General features: G+C 42.8%; 2 protein-coding genes across 9 annotated transcripts in view; one reads left to right on the plus strand and one right to left on the minus strand.

Moving 5' to 3' along the window:
• Positions 1–15,477, minus strand: part of BTBD9 (BTB domain containing 9) — a 406,522-nt gene extending 391,045 nt beyond the window's left edge. For 4 of the 7 annotated variants that reach the window (XR_014809001.1, XM_084966370.1, XM_084966371.1 and 1 more), the window contains exon 1: positions 15,333–15,477. The gene's annotated coding sequence lies outside the window, so the exon portion shown is untranslated. 7 annotated transcript variants of the gene reach the window in all.
• On the plus strand, positions 9,035–23,554 carry LOC110261680 (uncharacterized). 2 transcript variants are annotated; one of them, XM_084968027.1, is made up of 6 exons: positions 9,035–10,724; positions 14,020–16,278; positions 18,000–18,110; positions 19,062–19,136; positions 21,849–21,989; positions 23,304–23,554. In XM_084968027.1, the coding sequence occupies exon 2, from the start codon at positions 14,927–14,929 to the stop codon at positions 15,566–15,568; it is 642 nt and encodes a 213-aa protein (XP_084824153.1). In that variant the 5' UTR covers positions 9,035–10,724; positions 14,020–14,926; the 3' UTR covers positions 15,569–16,278; positions 18,000–18,110; positions 19,062–19,136; positions 21,849–21,989; positions 23,304–23,554. The 2 variants fall into 2 exon arrangements, 1 of the variants encoding a protein (XP_084824153.1); XR_014810087.1 differs by lacking the exon at positions 9,035–10,724 and having other exon boundaries at positions 16,010–16,144.
• Positions 23,555–23,866: the final 312 nt, after the last annotated feature.

The following is a 23,866-nucleotide window of genomic DNA, read 5'->3' on the forward strand; positions in this document are numbered from 1 at the left end:
TCAACCAAATTAGAAAGCAACATTGCCCCTATAAATTTTCAGAAAACACTTGGAAGGCAAAGTCCATAGCCATAACCTCTGCTGGCCAGGATCAGCATACCTAGAACACACTGGCTCCAAACTCAGAGAATATTTAATCTTAAAAGCTTATTACATGTGACTAGGTCACCTTGCTGTACAGTAGAAAACTGAAAGAACACTGTAAACCAGCTGTGATGGGAAAAATAAAATCATTTAAAAAAGAAAGATTATTACTTGCTAATTTTGTTTCTTTATGCATCATGCTGTAAAGGTTGTCTTTGAAAATCACATTAGCACTACATTTTTGTTCCAATCTTTTTCCCAAATGGACTTAAGGTTTGAAAGCCTGATAATTACCTTTTTCCCTCCTCCTCCTCAATTATTTAAATACTCAGTGCGTACATGGTAGTGCTCCTTGAAATTAATTTTCACAATTAAAGAGACTTTTAAAGCTTCTAATTAATTTCCCAATTCATTTTTTAGATGTGAACAGAGAATCACCATCATCTAGCAGCTCATTATACACACTATAAAATATTGCACCCCAGCTGTGAAGCTGGCCATAGTAAATACGTTTTGTTACCTTAATCAAGATTTATGATAACATAATAATGTAATTTTTAAAGGCCACATGCCAAAGTACTTCCTAAATTAATAAAAATACTTAGCACTTAACCTATACCACACTTGAAAAGCATCACACGGTCTTGCAGGTAGCTATTTGCCCATGTGCCCAGGGCTAGTAACAACTGATGGAGAACATGTCACCAAGCCTATTTACTTGATTTATTTTACAGTAGCCTTCTAAGGCCACATACATAATGGGTACTCACTGTGTGATGGGAAAATAAATTATTTAGTCTGGACAACCTGACAGTGTTACTATTAAGCTATTAATTCCCCAAGAGGGGGAAATTCCCTGAATAGCTTTTTTTGTGTGTGCCCAAATAGCAACACTACTAGTAACTATTTACAGATTCCTGGAACCCTAGACCTGGAAAGGACTTAAGCATCATAACCATGGTTTTTTACAAATAAGGAAACTGAAAAACTTGTCAAGGCTCACAGCCATCAGTGGCAGAACCTAGGATAATATGATAAGGAGAGAAAAGACTATGGATTCTCAATCTCCTCATTCAGGAAACAGGGAAAACTGGAGCTCCTGCTGTGGCTCAGTGGTAACGAACCCGACTAGTATCCACGAGGATGTGGGTTCCATCCCTGGCCCCACTCAGTGGGTTGAGGATCCAGCGCTGCCACAAGCTCTGGTGCAGGTTGCAGATGTAGCTCAGATCTGGTGTTGCTGTGGCTGTGGTGTAGTCCGGCAGCTGCAGCTCCAATTCAGCCCGTAGCCTGGGAACTTCCATATGCCCTCCTAAAAAGAAGGAAGGAGGAGTTCCCGTGGTGGCGCAGTGGTTAACGAATCCGACTAGGAACCATGAGGTTGCGGGTTCGATCCCTGCCCTTGCTCAGTGGGTTAAAGATCCGGCGTTGCCGTGAGCTGTGGTGTAGGTCGCAGACGCAGCTCGGATCCCGCGTTGCTGTGGCTCTGGCGTAGGCCGGTGGCTACAGCTCCGATTCGACCCCTAGCCTGGGAACCTCCATATGCCGCGAGAGCGGCCCAAGAAATGGCAAAAAGACAAAAAAAAAAAAAAAAAAAAAAAGAAGGAAGGAAAGAAAGAAAATGGGGATAACCATACCCCTAGGAGGGTGGTTATGAGGATGCAATGAAATAACATAAAACACGTGAAGGACGCTGTGCATGTCTGACACTTAACGGTCACTCCGTAACTATCATTTTCCTAGTCAGCCTTTCCTCCAACAATTGCCCCCACCAATTTCCCCCATCACTTTATTTTTCAACCCAAATATCATTTAGGATGATGCACGTTAGTGATGACTTGCTGACATGTATACTGAATTGACAACAAATTAGAGCAAACCATACAGTTCATTCAGGAACAAAAGGACTCACCGGGAGGCTAACAAGCAGCAGACTCCAACTCCCAAGAGTTGAGTCTACCCCTCCCCAAAGGTTTTCAAAGCCTTTCGATTTGTTGGACTGAGCCCACATCACCTTACCCAAGGTTGACAGTATGCAGTTTAGGGCCAGTTTTTCAACCTTGTGCTTCACACATACTTTCTAATCCCTTTTCCAGTTTTTATTCAAACTTTTCATAAGATTATCTAAACCTCTGGCCTCCTCTTTCTAACCTCTAATTCACTCGGGGATCCACGGAAGCCTTGCTATCAGCCCACCGCTCCACGAAAACCACTCTTACCAAGGTCATCAGTAATCTCTTAACTGGAATACCCAAGATGCACTGTTCTATCCCGACCTTCCTGGAACTCTCCGCAGCCTGTGACGCTCTTGAACACCCCCTTCTTGAAACTCCACTCCCTTAGTCTCTGTGACCGCCTCCTCTCCCATTCTCCTTTACCTCCAAGTGTCTCTTCTTTCACTACTGTGCCCGTAAGAGCTGTGTATCCCAGGTCTATGACTTCCTGGTGAATTTATTTACCTATATACCTGCTTTCAACCATGACCTATTAACTTCCAAATATCTCCCTCTAGCCCAGGCCACTCCTCTGAATCTCAGTTTCATACACCAGCAATATGATTCCACTACATGTCCCTACTGACACCTCAAATCAACAGCGAACGAATCTCTTAATGTATATCCTCCTCCCCGGTCCTTTACCTTAATAAGTGATATCAGCACACAGCAGTCCATGCTAAAAACCTGTAAAACTTCCTTGACTCCTTCTCCTCCCCGATCCACCATATCTAATCAATTGGGTAAATCTCCTAATTTTACCTCCTAAACATTCCTCAAATGCATCCCTCCTGCATCTACCTAATAACTTCTATTCTAGCCCAGGCTTCAATCAGCTTCCCAACTATCTCCCTGCCTTCCATTCTATCTCCCTCAATTCCATCTCCACTCAGCTTATAATCAATCTAAAATATATAACTACAGTACTCCCTGTTTAACTTATTATTATTATTTTTTTTTTGTCTTTCGTCTTTTGTCTTTTGTCCTTCTAGGGCTGCACCCGGGACATATGGAGGTTCCCAGGCTAGGGGTCTAATCGGAGCTGTTGCTACCGGCCTACACCACAGCCACAGCAATGCCAGATCCGAGTTGTGTCTGTGACCTACACCACAGCTCACGGCAACACCGGATTCTTAACCCTCTGAGTGAGGCCAGGGATCGAACCTGCAACCTCGTGGTTCCTAGTAAGATTCGTTTCCGCTGCGCCATGATGGGAGCTACCTCTGGCTTAACACTTTTAAAAAAATTCTCAATTAACTGGCTCTGGAGGGAGTTCCCATTGTGGCTCAGCAGAAATGAACCCGACTAGCATCCATGAGGACACAGGTTTGATCCCTGGCCTTGCTCAGTGGCTTAAGGATCTGGCGTTGCCGTGAGCTGTGGTGTAAGTTGCAGATGCAGCTCTGATCCTGCATTGCTGTGGCTGTGGCGCAGGCCAGCAGCTGTAGCTCCAATTAGATTCCTAGCCTGGGAACCTCCGTATGCTGTGGGTATGGCCCTACAAAGCAAAATAAAATAAAATAAAATGGCTCTAGAGTCAGATCTCTTCACTTCGGAATCTACTGTCTGCACTCATTAGGCATGACCTTGAACAAGTTACTTCTCTGCATCTCCTTTTTTTTTTTTTTTTTTTTTTGTCTTTTTGCCTTTTCTAGGGCCGCTCCCTCAGCATATGGAGGTTCCCAGGCTAGGGGTCGAATCGGAGCTGTAGCTGCCAGCTTGCACCAGAGCCACAGCAACACGAGATCCGAGCCGAGTCTGCGACCTACACCACAGCTCACGGCAACACCGGATCCTTAACCCACTGAGGGAGGCCAGGATCGAACCCGCAACCTCATGGGTCCTAGTCGGATTGGACACCATGACGGGAACTCCAGCTTCTCCATATTTTTTACCTGTGAACATCCCAGAGGATTAAATGGGATAATAACTATAAAGCACTTGATACAGTTCCCGGCATACAGTAAGTGCTTAACAAAGGCTAGTTATTAGTGATCCTATTATTAATAAAGTCATAACGCTTGGATTATGGTCACTGGGCTGGAATACACGTCTACGGAGCATACACTGCCCTCCATGACTTGACCCCTGCTTACCCCTCCGGTCTCCTCCCTCAGGATGCCCTGCCTCTCACTTTGTGCTTCAGCAATATCAAACTTAGTCACCACTTACCGTGACACACTTAGCCATCTCTCTGCCCAAAATATATATTCCTTTCACCTCCCTGCATAAAGTCTTTATCTTTAGGCCTAATGAGGTGTCACCTTTACCAGGGAAGCCTTCTCTGAACATCGGAGCTTATTTAGGTGTCTTCTCAGAAGTATTAGACAGACAGATAAAAGGAAGCTGCCTGGGAGTCTCCTCCCCGACTCTACCTGAACTAGGTCAATTCTCACCACAGAGGAGTCACAACATATTCAAAGTTAACTCAGGTGAATTCAGCTATGTACCTAGAAGGAGTCAGAAATAGTGAGAGCTCAAAGTTCCCTCGTGGCTCAGCAGCAACGAACCCTGTGTTGCTGTGAGCTGTGGTGTAAGCTGCAGATGCGACTCGGATATTGTGTTGTTGTGGTGTAGGCTGGCAGCTGTAGCTCCAATTCAACCCCTAGCCTAAGAACTTCCATATGCCGCTGGTGCATCCCTAAAAAAAAAAAAAGAGAGAGAAAAAGAAAGAAAAAAACAGTGAGAGCTCTCCATCTCTTCACTCCATGACTATATGCTCTTTGCTATAATCCAGCCTGAAATAGAAGGTAAAATGATTTCAGAAGTTCCTCAACCACTGACAAATAGATGGAGGCAGTGAAGAATTAACTGAAGGCTATATAGAAACACTGATAACGGAAAGGAGAAGAGGTGATGGAATAGAGTTATCCTGCTTTAGGAGAATTAACAATCAACCCTTCCTTTAAAAACTCTCACTAGGAAATTCCCGTCGTGGCTCAGTGGCTAATGAACCCAACTAGCATCCATGAGGATGTGGGTGCGATCCCTGGCCTCACCCAGCGGGTTAAGGATTTGGTGTTGCCATTAGCTGTGGTGTAGGTCACAGAGGCGGCTTGGATCCTGTGTGGCTGTGACTGTGGTGTAGGCCAGTGGCTACATCTCTGATTGGACCCCTAGCCTGATAACCTCCATATGCCACAGATGCAGTCCTAAAAAGACAAAAAACAAAAAAAACCTCTCTCAATAGGTGATTTCCACACATCAGAAGAGTTTACTAACCACTAAAATAAATGGTACACAAATACTTCAGTAGTTAACAAAGTGTACATTTCTTAAGCTTTAGGTGGTATGACAGAATGTAGAGAGAACAAAGAAATCACTGAAAACAATGCAAATGCACAAAGATTATTATTACTACTACACAACAGCAAAATAAATATTTGCGAGAACTTAACTAAAGCACCAATTACATAACTGCAAAGATAGCTTCACTGTGGAACTTTTGAGGCAAGCCAGGAAATGCTTAGTAATGGTAGCACTCATGAAATGAGGTGTTGCTCAGCCAAATTAGGGGTGTCAAATAAAACTTCTAGTAAAATTAAATCCTCATACTCCAAATTAGCTTATGTTGGGGCATGGATAAACTTAAAAAATCATGACGTGGTACTTTGTAGGCACTAAAGGATCTTCTAAAGAAAATTTTTGACAGTACTTGATTTTTATACCATCTTGACTTTAGTCTCTTGCTAATGCCACTATCTGTGAGAACCAATAACCCATGGTGGGGCTGTGGGTTTCCTTTTGAGTGCCCAAGTCTTGACTAGTTCCACAGCCAGTATTAAAAACAGGAATACTAGAAGTTCCTGCTGTGGCACAAGGGGACAAGCAGCCTCTCTGGAGTACTGGGATGCAAGTTCCACCCCTAGCCTGTACAGTGGGTTAAGGACCCGGCCATGCCACAGCTGCAGTATACGTCACAACTGCGGCTCAGATTTGACCCCTGGTCTGGGAACTCCATATGCCACAGGACAGCCAAAAAAAAAAAAAGAAAATCCAGGCACCCAGCTTCCCAAAGAAGACAGAAGTCTAGTTCTTTGCCTCAGCTAGCACAGATGAGGGGCCTATGAGAAAAAGCACATACTGGGGGGAAAGCAAACCAGTGCCAGTTCCCTTAGGGGAACTTACACTTAGCTCACCTGTAGGAGATGACCCAACGTCCTTGCTACTCTTCATCTGATAACATTTCTCCTTCTCCTAGGCTGTAACCTCCTTGAGGACAGGGACCAGGTCACAGTGTTTGATGGAAAAATTATCAAAGCTTTCTCACCCCTTAATCTCCCTGGCAAGCTATCACAAAGTACTTCTTCAGGCTAGCACAGATTTTTCTAGAGATTAAAAGCTAAAACTGGCATGAGCTGCGTTATAAACAGAATGTCCACCAAAAAGGAACTTGTTATGTCTGTTAAGAGGCTATTTTTTTAAAAGTAAATTGAACAAATATAAAACATGTCAAATATTTTTTTAATGGATTAATTAATGAAGCAGCCAGTCAGATAATATAAAGGGATCAAAGGAGAAGTCAAAGCACACACACACACTATCTGGAATGCTGAAATTGCTTTACAAGTAGATGCAAAATTGCTCAATATCCCCAGGATAACATTCAACTCCATTACACTCAAAAAAATTCATTTGTGTCTGTATGGACAAGAATCATCTGCATTATTCTCAGTTTTCCACAATATGCGGAGTTATGAATTAGCTCAACAACAGTGAAAGTACCTTAAAGTACAGATAACCTGGAAGAGTGCACAAGACAGAAGTCAGTAATCTTTTATGCCCATGTCATAGTCTTTCACAATTTTTCCTGACAACATCCATACAATGGAATACTACGCAGCTGGCTGAAGAGAATGAGGAAGCCTTTTCATGTACTGATATGAAATAGCCTCCAAGATACAATGAAAAAAAAAAAAAAAAAAAAGGAAGATGCAATACAGTAACATGGTAGGTGACATTTATATTTAAGAATAAACACGGAGTTCCCGTAATGGCTCAGTGGTTAACGAACCCGACAGGAACCATGAGGTTTCGGGTTCCATCCCTGGCCTTGCTCAGTGGGTTAAGGATCTGGCATTGCTGTGAGCTGTGGTGCAGGCCGGCAACTGTAGCTCCAATTGGACCTCTAGCCTGGGAACCTCCATATGCCTTGGGTACGGCCCTAAAAGGGAAAAAACAAACAAAAAAAAGAATAAACATAAGAATATGCAAAATATACAGAATATTTCTGAAAAGATATACAGGAATGTTAACATTTGGGGCAATGTAAAGGTTATATGAGAATTTTTTCTATTTAAATGAGGTTAAAATAAAAAGTTAAAAGTAAAAAGTAAGCAGATAATTGATACCTTTGTGGGTTGGAGTGGTGAAGCCATGATCTGGTTACCATCTAAAGAAATTAAGTCCCAAAATATAAACCAAAAATATGTTTCTAAAAAAAAACCAAAAAGTATGTTTCTGATGTGTTCTGAAAAGGTTCCTGACTAAACCAATTAACTCCTATATACAGACACCTTCTAAAGAATGAGATTTGGAATTAAATGGACATACTTTAGGACCTATTCAAGAAGAGTTTCTAAAGTACCCAAAGGACTCTAAGTTAACAGACTCGAGTGTTACTCATCATCATGTAACCCAAAGTCCATGTTCTATGGAAGGTGCAGTGTGTGCCTTCTGACACTGCTCAGGCAAGTACTTTCCTCTGCAAATTTGAAAGATAAATTCGTTTATATAAATGTTTGGTTCTACTTAACATTAATTATGAAAACCATTAAATAAGTATAAGTGGAATTATATAAGAATAAATGCATAGGAGTTCCCATTGTGGTGCAGTGGTTAACGAATCCGACTAGGAACCATGAGGTTGCAGGTTCAATCCCTGCCTTTGCTCAGTGGGTTAACGATCTGGCGGCGTTGCTGTGAGCTGTGGTGTAGGTTGCAGACAAGGCTCAGATCTTGCGTTGCTGTGGCTCTGGCGTAGGCCGGTGGCTACAGCTCCGATTCAACCCCTAGCCTGGGAACCTCCATATGACGCGGGAGTGGCCCAAGAAATGGCAAAAAGACACACACACACACAAAATCAAAAAAGAAACAAAACAACTACCATTCTTGTCCTCAATAAATACTATTAAAAAATAAATAAATAAATAAATAAAAGGGCTAAATCAAATCAGTATAAGAACATTAAGCCAGAAGTAGAATATGCAAATATTTACTTTGTAAATAGATCAAAAAATAAGCACTTGGGTGAGTGAAAGGAGTAAGTGGTGTAAAGAGAAAGAGGATTAGTTGGGAATCTCAAGTATGCATTATCTGGGGTGAGCAGCAAGATGTTTTTCACTAAGTGATAAAAAAAGCAGTTCTGAATTTACTTTAAATGTCATTAGCTTGGAAAAGTACAATTCTTCCTCTAGAAGACTGCACCTATACATAGAGAATATGAATGCTTATGTAAAATACTCTGTCATTCCACTAAAAAAATAAATAAATAAATAAAGTTTTGAGTCAGATATAGCACATCTTCACAGGAAAATCAGCATTGTGATCTTTGTCTACCTCCTTTCCCTCCATCTCTAACATTGTTGTGAAATTGTTTCCAGTCATTCAAGCAGTTATCAAAATTCTAACTTCTCTAACAACTTTCCCCAAATCAGCCGAAACAAGATTAGATTTCTCCATCTGTTTTACCTCTTTGCAATTCCCACAGTGCTTCAAAATCTGCCCCAGCTGACATGAAGAGCATTGGCTCTGGAGACCAAGCTGGGACTGAAGCCTGTCCCACCTCACTGGCCACCACAGGCACATTGTTCTTCACATTCTGAAATTTAGCTGCCTTGAGTGAAATGAGGATAATATCCAATTTACAGGGTTGTTATTATAAGGATTAAGTGACATACAGAAAAGGCCTAGCATAATGCAGCCGCTTGATAAACAATAGCTAGTTGTTAATGATCTTTTTGCTTATGTGTACTTTTACTTCCCAAACCAAGAAAACAAGGACACGGAGTGATGGAATATTTTTTGTGTCACAAAAAGATTCAAAAGGCAGCCCAGGAGATTAATGTGGATTTATGATATGTTATGATTTCTAAAACATTGTAAGAGCTTATGAGTTGAAATCAAAACTGAACACTCAGGTGTTGAACAAGTATTGCAGGACCAAGTCTGTGATCAATATGTATATAGGACTTATCATATTCTATGAGTATTGCAGATGTTTTTCCTCTACCAAATCATATATTCTTAGACTGTTTTTAAAAAATTGTTGTGTACCTCTATATTTTTTTCTTGCATTCATAAGACTGAATGATTTTAACTTCAAGTCCTTGATGCCTACTCATTTCTCTATGTGCAGCACTCTGCACAGTTTCGGGCACATAGTAAATACTTAATGAATGTTAGCAGAAAAAATAAGAGAGAACAAGAGCCCGAGAAACATGGTGAATAGCTAACTGGTCTATTAAGCTACAATTTAACTCCTGAAATCTCTTTACAATATATCTCTTATCTCTGCACAAGGATAGTTTGAGTCCCTTATTCAGCTGAACTCCCTTATAACTTCCTATAACAGATGAGAACTAACACTTGTGCTATATGAGTGTATGAAACATAGAAGATCCAAAGTATATCTGCATACAAGAAAGTCGTCCTTATATTCTGGCTCTTCTCTACCCACATTTCTGTGATTATATCTCATCCTGTTTCTTTCCTTCAAGTTTTGCCCATTTTGCCCATCCTATTATAATGGTCCCAAGTACAGGAAGTGTATTATTTGCTTACCCTATTAACCTGCAAAGTGCCTAATACAAAACACAGGCGTAATCTTAACACCTATTACTATTATTTTATAAACTGGACTCTCTGACATTTGTGGGGGGGGGTCTTAACACAAAGTCAAAGCACCAAGCTTTGCATCAGCTATTCAAAAGAAATTTTCTATAGTTATTGTGTTTGTGTGTGTGTAGCTGTAAAGTTAGAAACAATAAGAGGATGAATGAAATCTGCGTGTGAGTTTGTGCAGTCACACACAAGGACAGTAATAAACTTCAAAGCTTCAAACAATGCTGTGTGCCGAGCACCACACCAAATTCTGGAGAAGACAGAAATAAGAATGAGAGGAGGTCCATGGAATTGGAAAGCAGACTGGTACATCTAGAGAGCCTGCAGGATGTTATTTCCTTATCCTTCTCTAAACTCTCTCCAGGTTTTCCATTAACCTCAATCTCTTTGTTAGCCTCTATGCTGGTTTCCCTTCTTTCGTTAACGCTCTAATCAGTGGCTCTCAAAGTATGGTCCTGGAAATACAACTGCATCACCTGAGAATTTGTTCAAAATGCAAATTCTTGAGCCCCACCCAGACCTACTAAATCAGAAACTTCAGGGGTGGGACTTAGAAATCTGTGTTTTACCAAAGCCTCCAGTTATTTCTGATGCATGCTCAAGTCTGAGAATCCATCTAAATTTGACCTAAGTTGTTGTTGCCAAAAGTTCCCCCTCCTTGCCCTTTCCAGTTTTTACTCTTGGCACTGCACTGTGCTATTATGCACATATTATATTAATCTCCATGACAATTCTTCTTCTTTTTTTTTTTTTTTTGTCTTTTTAGGGCTGCACCCGCAGCATATGGAGGTTCCTAGGCTAGGGGTCCAATCAGAGCTGTAGCCACCAGCCTACGCCACAGCCACAGTCACAGCAACTTGGGATCTGAGCCTCATCTGCAACCTACACCACAGCTCACGGCAATGCCGGATCCTTAACCCACTGAACAAGGCCAGGGATGGAACCCGAAACCTCATGGTTCCTAGTCGGATTCATTAACCCCTGAGCCATGATGGGAACTCCTCCATAACCATTCTTTAAAGTATTATTAACCCAATTTTTCATAAGAAACTTTGTTTAGAGATGCTAAATAACTTGCCCAAGGTCACCCAACCCAACCAACAGCGGCATAACAGAGATTTGACTTCAGGTTTTTCTAACTCCAATGTCCACAGTATTAACTACTGTACTAACTCCTAGAATGGTACCACTTCCACAACCCCGGGGACTGTCAGTTACAATTATCCCAAAACTATCTCATAAACTCTGGAATAGAATTTCTAGTTACCTAATGGACCTCTCTAAGCTCCAACATGCCATAATTTCTTCCCTCCACTGTTGGTCTGTTCCTTCTCCTGTATTTTCTAACTTAATGTCCTCATAAACACCACTTACTCAAGCTAGACATGTCACCTTTGACTTCTCTGTCTCACCTCCAGCTGTTCAAAACATTTAGAAATTTTAACATCTAAAATATCTGTACAAGCCACCCATTCCCTCTGTCTCTCTTCAGGCTCCCAGCCTCTCTCACCTGCATCCTACCTGGTCTCCCAACCTCTCCTTTGTCATGCAATTCTGCATATGAAACTGCCAGTTAATGTTTTGATTATTCTATCTTCCAAAGCTCTCCATCACCAACACAGAGGTAGAGTTAGAAGGAGGGAGTCTAGGTTTTTTGGAATGGAGGGCCCACTTATAATTTAGCTCCAACTATCCCTTGCCAGCATCATCACTTCTGCCATACAAGAAGCCTACAAAAAACAATCCAAGGTTTTCCAAAACTCTCATTCAATTTCAACATTTGGCAACTTTGTCTATGCTCTCCTCTCTGCCTGGAATGACTGCTTTCCCTTTCCTACATCGCAAAATACGAGTTCAACTTCAGGGCTAAGTTCCACCCTCTTATATTTAAAGTTTTCCCCAACTCTATAATTCATCCCCCTGCCAAAGTGACTACTCCTTCAGTATTTTATTCATCCCAAAAGTGGTAACTTTTTTCTTTTAGGGCCCCACCTGCAGCACATGGAAGTTGCCAGCCTAGGGGTCGAGTAGGAGCTGCAGTGAGAGAGGCCAGTGATCAAACTCGCGTTCTAGTGGATACTAGTCAGGTTCTTACCCCGCTGAGCCAACTCCAGTAACACTTTTTTTTAATTGAAGTGTGGCTGATTTACAATGCTGTGTTTAAAAGTGATGAACCTGGAGTTCCTCTTGTGGCTCAGCAGTACTGAATCTGTCTAGTATCTATGAGGATGCAGGTATGATCCTTGGCCCCAATCAGAGGGTTAAGGACCCAGCATTGCTGTGAGCTGCAGTGTAGGGGTGTAGGTTGGCGGCTACAGCTCCAATTCAACCCCCAGCCTGGGAACTTCCATATGCTGCAGACCCTAAAAAGACAAAAAAAAAAAAAGAGTGATGAACTCTTCTCATAAAAATTATGATTAGTGTTTGTCTCCTCTCATGAATTCCTGGTAACTCAGGTATACTGCATTTTATTCTTTGTCTTCCTAGCCAGCACCCAATAAATATTTGCTGAGTTATTAAATAATGCAACATTTGGTGTTGCAACATTACAAAGGTTGGCAATACAACTTCAGGTTTATGCAACAGTCAAAAGAATGCTCACTTAACAAAAGATGAAGACTAAGGGTTCAATATTTAGCAACAGCATCTTTAACTTTCTCAAATCTTTTTGTCAATATTTTTGAGCACCCTTTCTTCAAATGACCCTTTTCCAGCTAACATTATTTGTATTTTTACAAGGTCAGCAGTAACTACAAACTTCATAGGCCACTAAAGGAGATAATCCTAAGCAAAACTGTGTCACCGAGAGTGGCTGGATAATTGCTTTGGGTACATCATTTCAGGAAATTTCCAATGGATCAGCCCAAGCACATCAGGTAGATTTTAGAAATGAGGACATGCGCTGCTGACTAAGTACAGAAGATACAGACACATTAGTGAGGCATTTATTCTAATTAGTAACTGAAATCAGAGGTATATTGTACCTCTGATTTGGTTCAACTACAGTATTTGGTTCAATCTGATTCTGGTTTAACTACAATATCCTTTCATTTTAAGTAAAGATAACACTTAGTCTTGTCTAAGACTCTACTTTGAGTAACACAACTCCCACCCCTCTCAAGCAGGCTCTATCTTGTTATCAGTGGAATGGTGATAAACCTGCCTTAGTCTTAATACTTGCCCTTCCCCACCCGCTAAACCTTATCTTCCCAAATCTCCCCTATCAGAGACTTCTGCTCCACTCATAGGACATGTAAAGTGCCTCAATATATCACCCAATGACCAAATTCACAGTTTTCTCAACATACGACTATCTCTTCTCTAAGAGAAATTTCACACTTCTTTCAAAGACAAGATCAGGAGTTCCAAATCGTTAACAAATCCGACTAGGAACCATGAGGTTGCGGGTTCGGTCCCTGGCCTTGCTCAGTGGGTTAAGGATCCGGCGTTGCCATGAGCTGTGGTGTAGGTTGCAGACTCAGCTTGGATCCCGAGTTGCTGTGGCTCTGGCATAGACCGGTGGCTACAGCTCCGATTAGACCCCTAGCCTGGGAACCTCCATATGCCACAGGACAGCCAAAAAAAAAAAAAAAAAAAAAAAAAAAAGAAAATCCAGGAACACTGGCACCCAGCTTCCCAAAGAAGACAGAAGTCTAGTTCTCTGCCCTAGAAAAGGCAAAAAAAAAAAAAGACAAAGACAAGATCGAATCTTACCTCTCCCAAAGAATTCACTCACTCAGCCCACAAGTCTTATCTCTTCTAAACTTCTACTGCACTCAAAAGTATAGCATTTCACATAACACCTGTTTACACACCTCATTTGGTTTCATAATTATATTACATGTTTTATTTTCCTAGCTAGACTGTTTGCTTTTAAAGGGGGAAAAAAAAAAAACAGGTCTTTTATGTCATTTGTAATCCCACAATCCTCTTCCCACATATAGCATAATAACGGGCAGAGGGGACAAAGGTATTAACTACTTGAAGGACTGAGTTAAATGCTTGCTATACACTGACCCATGACTTATCCGTGGTGTCATATATAATAAATATTTATTACGTGCCTATCCTGTGGCAGGCACTTTCGTAGGTACTAGAGATATGGCCCTGAAGAAAACAAACATGATTTCTGTCCTAAAAGGTATTGTATTTCAGCGCGCAAGATACTGAATTCCAAGTAACGGAGCAAGGTTGTCACTGGTTCCAAGATGAAAGAACCTCAAGCAACATACTTTACAGATCCTCAGTGATGCAACTGAATCACAGAATTTTAAAGCTAAATGGAAAGTTACAAGTTTTTTTTTTTAATTTCCTGCACAAATCATGATTAAATGTCAGTATAGTCTCTTTCTGCCGGTTCTAGGCACTGCCTTCATCAACAGTCAGAAAAGGCTGACTGCTTTTCTACCTCCCATACTCCATTCTCCCAAGCATGGTCACTACACCCATCACACATCTACCCACGAGGGAGTCCAGCGCACCAAGAAGAAAGCACTGGACTGATAATTAGCTGCACCTTTCCAATCAAGCTTGTAAGACCATCTACATTTTCTAGCCCACACGCCGAACAGAATCTGTATTTTCTGCCTAGTAAACAGCAAGCCTCCACTACTTTTAAGAAAAACAAAAACCACCGCCTCCACACTTCCTTGGCCCTAATAATGACAGAAGAGCAACATAGTTTAGGGAAATAAAACAGGTGATTTGAGTATAGGAAGAAGAACCATAGATGGCTATCTGTCCCTTGGCTTCAAAATCTGCAGCAACAATGTGATAAAAATGCTCAGGGCCGCCAAAGTTTTGTGCGTGCATTAAACACGTGCACACACCCATGAAGTTGGAAACACCAGGCAACAGGTTGGCCGCCCCCTCTACACTGACAGATCGCCTTCCCCAGGTCGTGGGTGTGTCTGATGCCGCACGCAGGCACTGATTCACAACTCTCTCCATAACAACCCTCTCCTCCTCGGGGCCCAGCCAGGGCAGGGGCGTTGAAGGCCCCAGCAATGCCAAACTTTCCGAACCCCAATCACAGCGTCCCCGGTTCCGCCTCGGCCGGGTCTCGAGGGGCAGCAGGTGAGGCTACTCCGGGAACCCGGGCTTCTCGGGATTCCGACTTCTCGGTCCGAAGCTTGGCAGAGCCACCCCGAACCACCGCCCCACCCCGACGCCTGCTCCCCACGACACCTTTCAGGACTAAAGAGGCTTCGCTGATCCCCGGCTGCCGCTTGCCAGAGCGCCCGCGCCCAAGAATTGACCCTCGTCAGCCCCCGTCCCCGCTCTGTCCCCGCTCCTTCCCCGCCCCCGGAGAAAGCGGCTGCGGGGCGTGGAGGGGAGCGCGTCCCCGCGCCCCGGGCCCGCGCAGCAGGTGCGGCCAGGCCCCACCTCCCCAGCGAGGCCGCCGCTACTCACCCCCACGATGTTCCTCTGCGACCTCGCCGCGGGCACAGACACCTCTTCCGCCCGCTTCGCACCCCCCTCGTAGCCACCGCCCCCTCGGCCGCTGCCGTCACCGCCGTCCTCGCCACCGCCGCCGCCGCGGCGCGCGTCCGCTCTCACGCACACCGCCGTGGCCGCGCACGCGCCTCTGCGCGCTGGCGTCACTTAGCAACCGATCGGTGGCGGGCCCGCGGGATCCGGGGATTTAGGGCCCGGAGTTACCTCCCGCGGGTTTTGCGGCTTACCCCACCCGCGAGACCCGCTGCCCTCTAGAGTAGGGGGCCCCAGGGTGTGGCCGTCCTGCCGGCACCTGGCTCAGGGTAAGTCATGTCAGTGTACGTCACTGTTTGGCGTAACTGATTGCGTCACTGCAAGTGGGAAGGTCCCTGTTGCAATCGCTGGGGCGCCCGTGGAAAGAGCAGCGGCCTTGTCCAGAGTGGGGAGGACACCACGGCCAGTTCTGCAGCGTTCAGGAAGTCTCTCCAAAGACTGGGACCAGAAGGGGCTGAGTGCACGGCTAATGTGGAAGACCGCTGAATGACACTCGTTCACTAGCAGCAGCGTGTGACGGACCTGGCCTAATTCCCCAGACTGTTTCCGCATTTTATAAGTGAGGATAACTACCCATTCTGCCTACGTTGGAGAATTGTGCGGCTAAAAGAAAATAATGTATGCAAAGGTGTTTTTAAAGTATAAGGCTCACTGGACTTTAAAACTTTTTTGTAAGAGAAAACAGTCGGGCAAGAGCAGTTAAGAGCCTGGACTTTGGAGTCAGGGAAACCTAGGTTCAAGTCTGATCCTGCTTGTTGGACAGTCAATTCTGCTTGATCCGTGGGCAAACTGGAGGTCCGGGGTGTGGGGATTTGGAGACAATAACTGGAAAGCATGCTTAATTCCAGACAAAGTTTCGTGAGTAAAGGTATGCAAGTGAAAATGGACAGAAAGAGCAAAGCTTGAGGCAGAAGACCATTACGAGGTCATAGCTGTACTCCACATAAGAAGTGGTCAGAGGCTTAACCAAAGCATTGGCAGTGGGAATAGGCAGAGGAAGGGATAGAGGTGAGCACTGTTGAGGTAGTAGAGTTGACAGCACTGAGTGAGGGAAAGACAAGTAGGCCAAGTTTCTAGTATGGGTGCCGGGGTAAATGGTGGGGACATTTAACAAGATGTGAAGAAGAATGAGTCTAAGTTATCTACAAGTTTCTTTCTTTTTTTTTTTTTTTGTCTTTTTGCCTTTTCTAGGGCCACTTCCGCGGCATATGGAGGTTCCCAGGCTAGGAGTCTAATTGGAACTGTAGCCACTGGCCTATGCCAGAGCCACAGCAATGCGGGATCCGTGCCACATCTTCGACCTACACCACAGCTCAAGGCAATGCTGGATCCATAACCCACTGAGCAAGGCCAGGGACTGAACCCGAAACCTCATGGTTCCTAGTCAGATTCCGTTAACCACTGAGGATTCGTTAACCACTGTGCCACGATGGGAACGTCTATAAGTTTCTGATCTAAGGTACTAGATAATAACAGTGACAGTCCGAGGAGGATGATCAGATTTGTGGGATATGATGATAAGTTCAAAAATGGATATGTTGGGGAAACATTTATTCTTCACTCATCATGTTTCCTTCAATACAAAGTAACATTCATTTGTACATAATATAATCCTGGCTTCTCACTGCACCTGCCTCCAGCTCACTCCTCGCTGGAGCAGTGATTTCCTGGCTGATGAAATTAAAAGGAGAAAATGGATATGTGTAGCCCATACCATTTTTTCTTCTTAAAGCTTCTGGAGTCCCCTCATGGCCCAGCAGGTTAAGGATTCAGTGTTGTCACTGCTGTGGCTCCAGTCACTGCTGTGGCACAGGTTCAGTCCCTGACCCAGGAGCTATCACATGCTGTGGGTGTAGCCAAAAAAAAAAAAAAAAAGAAAGAAAAAAGAAAAGAAGAAAAGAAAGCTTCCATTAGGGAAATTTGTGTTCTCTGATTCACCAGGAGCAGGGCCTAGGGGTGGGATTGAGGGTGCCTAGTCCAGGAATACAAGTTAGTAAAGCTATTTTTTTTTTTTTTTTTTTTTTTGTCTTTCTAGGGCTGCACCCATAGCATATGGAGGTTCCCAGTCTGGGGGAGGGAGGGGTCAAATCAGAGCTACAGCTGCCAGCCTACGCCAGAACCACAGCAACGCCAGATCCGAGCCATGTCTGCGACCTACATCACAGCTCACGGCAATGCCAGATCCTTAACCCACTGAGCAAGGTCAGGGATCAAACCCACAATCTCATGGTTCCTAGTCTGGATTCATTTCCTCTGCGCCAAGACTGGAACTCCCCTATTTGATTTTAGACTTTAGCATTAGGGAGCTCTGCGTCCACAGGTAATATCCAATACCAACTTTGTTAGTTATAGTATACAGAATTATGGTCCCTGAAAGAGGTTCATGTCCTAATCTCCAGAACCTGTGAATGTCACCCTACATGGCAAAAGGGACTTTGCAGGTGTGTTAAATTAGGGATCTTGAGATGGGTTATCTTGGATTGTCTGGTGGGCTGGAGGCAGAAGAGTGGGAGTCAGAGAATGAGATTCAATGATGAAAGCAGAGGTCAGAGAGAAAGATTTTAAGAATCTGCACTGCTGGCTTTGCAGATGGAGCCAAGGAATGCTGGTGGCCTCTAGAAGCTGGAAAAGGCAGGGAAACAGATTCTCCCCTCAAGCCCTGCCAACGCCTTGATTGTAGGATCTCTTATCTCCAGAACTGTAAGATAATAAATTTATGTTGTTTTAAGCCACTAAGTTTGCGGTAATTTTTAACAACAGCAATAGGAAAGGAATATATTCAATAATAAAGATGATAGTTTGTCTCTTGCTGCATTCTCTTTTACCTAGAGGAAAAAAAAAGAGATAGAGAGAACGCAATTTATTAGGCTCCCTCAAAGACAACTGCAATGTAACTGTAGCTTGATGGAGGGAACCTTTGTACCCAGAGGGAAATATCCTATAAGCAGCTGAATTAACACAGGTCTTTGAATGAGGAGAGACGTTGAGTTAAAAGAGATTTAGAGGACATTAACTTACAATTGGTCATTTAAGTCCTAGGCCTGGATGAGGTCAATCAAAGAACACAGAAGAAATAGTACAGAGGATCCCGGGAAGCACTTCGTTTAAAAGGCAGTGGCAGATGCACAGAAACCCACAGTCTGAGGGACAATGCTAGAGAGAGAAAAGAACCAGGGGAGTGTAATGCCTCTGGAGGCAGGGGAGGAAAGAACTGAAAAGGGGAGATGGAGCCATCTGAGCCAGAGACCACAAATAGGGCAAGTATATCAAGGGCTGAAAAGGATTGGATTTAGCAACACAAATGTGGCTGGTGACCATCAATAGCAGTTGTAGTGAGTGAGTAGAGGTAGACACCAAATTCCTGGGGTCTGAAAAGCAGGTCACTAGAGTGGATTGGCATCTGGACTAGTTGGTGGGAGTTTGGGATTTTAGTCTTGGTTCTAGCTGTTAACTAGCTAAGTAACCTTTGGCAACTTGGCTATTCCAGGCTTGGGTTTTTCGTCTATCAAAGGAGAAGATCAGACTGTCTATGATTTTCACATAAATTCCTAGAGTCCCCTTAACTTTATACTAGACTCATTTGCTTATAACAGCACACTTCAAATCCTATTCATTTCACCAAACAGTGAGAGTCAGTGTTTTATGTTCCAGCTTATGTCCAGACACTATGGATATGGATATGACACAATCGCTCAAAAAACTCAGTTTAGGAAGGAAGTTAAATATGTAAGTATGTAATTTCCATTGTTGTCGTTTTTTGTTTTTTGGTTTTTTTTTTTTTTTTGATCTTTTTGTCTTTTTAGGGCCGCATCCATGGCATATGGAGATTCCCAGGCTAGGGGTCGAATCAGAGCTATAGCTGCAGGCCTATGCCACAGACAGCAACGCCAGATACGAGCCGCATCTTCGACCTGCACCACAGCTCACGGCAATGCCGGATCCTTAACCCACTGAGCGAGGCTAGGGATCGAACCCACAACCTCATGGTTCCTAGTCGGATTTGTTTCCTCTGCGCCACAATGGGAACTCCGGCATTGTTCTTTTTTAAACAAAGAAAGGAATAAATTGAATGAACTGTGACTATAACACAATATACTCCATTCTATAAGAGAATTCTGTAGAAGTGACATGAGGGATATATAAAATAATACAGATGAGGGAGCAATCATTGTTTCCAAATGTAAATCAAGGTATTACGTTTATCTACTTTCTCAGGTGGACACAATGTGCCTCAAAAAATGGACACAACCAGGGAATACCCTGGTGGCACAGTGGGTTAAGGATCCAGCCTTGTCACTGCTGTAGCTCCTATCATTGCTGTGGCACAGGTCTGATCCCTAGCCTGGGAACTTCCACATGCCACAGGTGTAGCCAAAAAAAAAAAAAAAAAGATGAATATAACCATGGTGATTTCGGAAAAGCAAACAAGAGAGTTGTGCTCATTTGCCACTCATCATTGAACATCACTTCTAAGTAGCTTTGTGATCTGAATGAATATTTATGCAAAACTATTTCTAAACCAAGTACACTTGTTAAATCAGAAAAGATGCACACATTTAAAAACTGAATACAAGAATAATTTATTTACTTATCCACCAGATCCAACTGGAAACATTTGTTAAACTTGCCATGCTCTGTTCCATTTACTCATCTAATCCTCATGTATTTTCTCATTTGATTTCACAAACATCAGCTTATTGTATCAGTAACTGACATTCTCTCTGTTTTAGCCGGTGGGAATACAAAGTTTAAGTAACTGGGCCAAGGTCATACTAACAGCAGTTAAGTTGTAGATCAGGCATCCTCTCCCCTATGTAGTCTAAGTGCCCTGCCTCTGTACTGTTACATCATGTGCACGCCTTTATTTTAGCAATTTACTGTAATAATGGTGATGCTTTGTGCCAGGTACTGTTTTAGGTACATTCTGGGCATTAACTCATTTAAGCCTCATAATAGCCCTTTGAGGTAGTGATGTTAGTAATCACAATACTTTATACTTCAGGTAACTATGGTATTTAAGGGTTAAGTAGTTTACTCAAGGTCACACAACAGTGAGGAGCCAGGATTCAAACCCAGGTAGTTGGGTTCTGGAGTCCATGCTCTTAACCCACCCCCAGGCTGCTGCCTTCCTTCGTACCATGCACCCTCTGCTCATAGTGAAAGACTAGACAACAGAGTTTACCGAACTCACCAGTGCAGTTATGACAGGGTTGTTGTGTGTGATGTCCCTTTGTATTCCCTATTAAATGAACACAAGAGAAATTTTCTCTCTCAACCAACTGCCATGAAACTCTTGGCTATTCCTGAGTGACTGACAGGTTCTCTCCTTATAGGCAATGCGAATTACATAACTGGCTGTTTTCTCCTTTCATTCTGACTACCCGGAAGCTCTTGAGAAATTTATGGCTTGGTATTAGTAACTGGAAGGACCCTTGGCCTGCATATCTATACTCTGTTGGTTTGAAATTTTTCAAAAAGCTGGAAAAAATAGTCTAAATTCTTCTTTATTTTCTAAATTATTGGCATTGTACATTTATTCTATAATTAGAAAAAGTAAACTTTTGAAAAGTTGCAGTTTTGCATGATTTCTCATGCATGTTTTAAAAAGAAAAGTTGCAGTTTTGCATGATTTCTCATGCATGTTTTAAAAAGAAAATTTGCAGTTTTGCATGGTTTTTCTTTGACCCTGTGGTCAAGAACTGTTTGAGGTTAAGTTTCATGAGTTCAATATAGAATCCTAGTTCCTATAAAACCAGGAGTTCTGTGACCCTAAAAGTCCAGATCAATGGAATTGGTGGTCAGACAGATCAGAAAGTATCTCAAGTAGCATAAAACCAGCAAGTTGTGGCCCTCCTTATTTATAACCTATATCTCATTTGGAATGCATAAGCAATGAGATCCTGCTCTATACCACAGGGAACTGTATCTAGTCACTTATGATTGAACATGATAGAGGATAATGTGAAAAAAAGAATGTATATATGTGTATGACTGGACACTATGCTATTCAGTAGAAACTGACAGAACACTGCAAACGAACTATAATGGAAAAAGTAGGAGTTCCCGCCGTGGCGTAGTGGTTAACGAATCCGACTAGGAACCATGAGGTTGCGGGTTCGGTCCCTGCCCTTGCTCAGTGGGTTGACGATCCGGCGTTGCCGTGAGCTGTGGTGTAGGTTGCAGACGCGGCTCGGATCCTGCGTTGCTGTGGCTCTGGTGTAGGCCGGTGGCTACAGCTCCGATTCAACCCCTAGCCTGGGAACCTCCACATGCCGCGGAAGCGGCCCAAAGAAATGGCAAAAAGACAAAAAAAAAAAAAGAAAAAGTAAAAACCATTAAAAATTTTTTCCTAAAGCCATCCATTTCATGGGAGGCATTATTTAGATTTTTCTACAGCCAGAGTGAGCAACTTAATTTCTACTTTGAAATTTTTTTCAGTCCAAATGATCATTCTCCAGCAGGACATTCAAATGCCTAAAGCCTGGGCAAATGCTTTACACTCAGCCAGCAGACTTTTACCAAGTGTGGTGTGAGCATCTGGGATTGCCAGATTTGAAATCTATTGACCTCTAAATATCGGTAAGTAATGTGAACTTTGTTTTTTTAAAAAATGACTTGTCTGTGAGTTTGCATACCCTCTATTAGATAGAACTTTACAAACTCGAACCCTTCATTCTTCTTATTTTGAAGAGTTGGTTTTTTTAAGGAAAATCTTGGACTGCCTGCAGGTGCTCCCTCTATCCAGCACCATGCAGAGAGAAATGTTCCTATTTAGGTGAGAATCCCAACAGGATGACTCACTCTTCACAAAACCACCTACCATCTGCTGATCTGATTACTGAGCTCTGAACAATATGTATCTGCTTTTAGTGAGCAAGGGTATTAGCTGGTCCCTCAGAAATCTGCATACCTGCCCACACTGTCCGGAGCTCATACATACAGAAATCTCACCTCCTACCAGGAGTGTTTTACTGACTTGTCTTTTGACTATTGTGACCTCTACATCCATAAAGGGATTTAAGAAGAGACAGCTCCATTGAGCCCACTAGTGCATTTCCTCTAGATCTACTGTGCCCTCGGTCATTTTACGTCCCTTATGGAAAATCCCATGAGAGAATTTTCTTTCAGGGCCAAATGTCATGAAATGCTTGGCTGAACTTGAGTAACTGATGTGTCTTCCTTACAGACAAGTAGATTGTATAACTAGATGTGTTTCTCTTTTCACTTTGGCTGTCATGAAGTTCCGGGTCAGTTTTCAGCTCAGCTTTAGTGCTTACATAGGAACCTGAGGCCTGTGTGTCTGCGTTCTAATATATTCCCTGTCCTAACCTATTTGCATATGGGTTTTCTCTTGCTCAGATTTACTTCTAATATTCTACATTATGTGTGTAACTGCACTAGCCACCTCAGGTTGATCATGGGAAAGCTAAGGAATGGGTGATAATAATGCTTAATGTTGACTACCTTAGGGATAGTCCCTTCCCTCACTTCAGGCGAGAGTTAAGCCTTGTGGACCTGGAGTTCCTGCTGTGGCACAAGGGGGTTGGCTGTGTCTGGGCAGTGCCAGGATGCAGGTTTGATCCCCATCCTGGCACAGTAGATTAAACGATATGGCATTGCCGCAGCTGTGGCATAGGCTGCAGCTGCATCTGTGATCTAATCTGATCCCTGGCCCGGGGAACTTCCATATGCTTTGGGGAGGCAAAAAAATGGAAACAAGAACAAAGAGAAAAAACTTGTGGACCCTTCCATGCTGCTAAGGATATTTTGTTTACAAGGTCTTCAGGGTTTTACATCGACCAAACAACCAGAAAAATGAATTATTTTCAAAGAAGTTTCAGTATTATCGCACATCTAGAGAGTCACTGTTAACTGTGCTGTTTTTCTCCCGAGGGAGGCAGACAGGTAAAGTAAGCGTGGCAAGCATGAGTGGGAAGCCTCAACCCCCGGATTCTCCAATCAAACGCTTTTCTCACAGCCTCTGCCAGTATACTCTTCCTGTTGGCCACACTATGAAGAATTAACTTTCCTGTATCTAATCTAAATCACATTTTTTGCTGTAAATCAACTAAAATGGAAAAAATAAAAATCATAAAATAATAAAATAAAATCAGTATAAGCAAATAAATAAATATAAATCACAATTTTTGCTATAAATCCTTTTCCACCTCATGTATTACTGATCTATTTGTGTCATTGGTGTATATATTTGCACATATACACTTTAACTGAAGGTACATGGAAAGAGCCGAAGCAGGAATCATCGTTGTTATAATTCATTTTTTATATTTGCTATATCAAAGGTTGAAAGATAACTTAGTACCCCATGACCATTAGCTATTGTCCTCAAACATCAGTGCATCCATGATATAATATTTTAATCCTGTATTTATCTTGAGAATAGGACAATAAAGCTGCTTTGTAAATGTAAGGATTTAAAAGATTTGTTCAGGAAA

Source organism: Sus scrofa, chromosome 7 (genome assembly GCF_054392235.1).
Source record: "Sus scrofa isolate SSC_HxYL_T2T_F1_AM1 chromosome 7, Sscrofa_HxYL_maternal_Yorkshire_Landrace_v2.0, whole genome shotgun sequence".
Classification (NCBI taxonomy): domain Eukaryota; kingdom Metazoa; phylum Chordata; class Mammalia; order Artiodactyla; family Suidae; genus Sus; species Sus scrofa.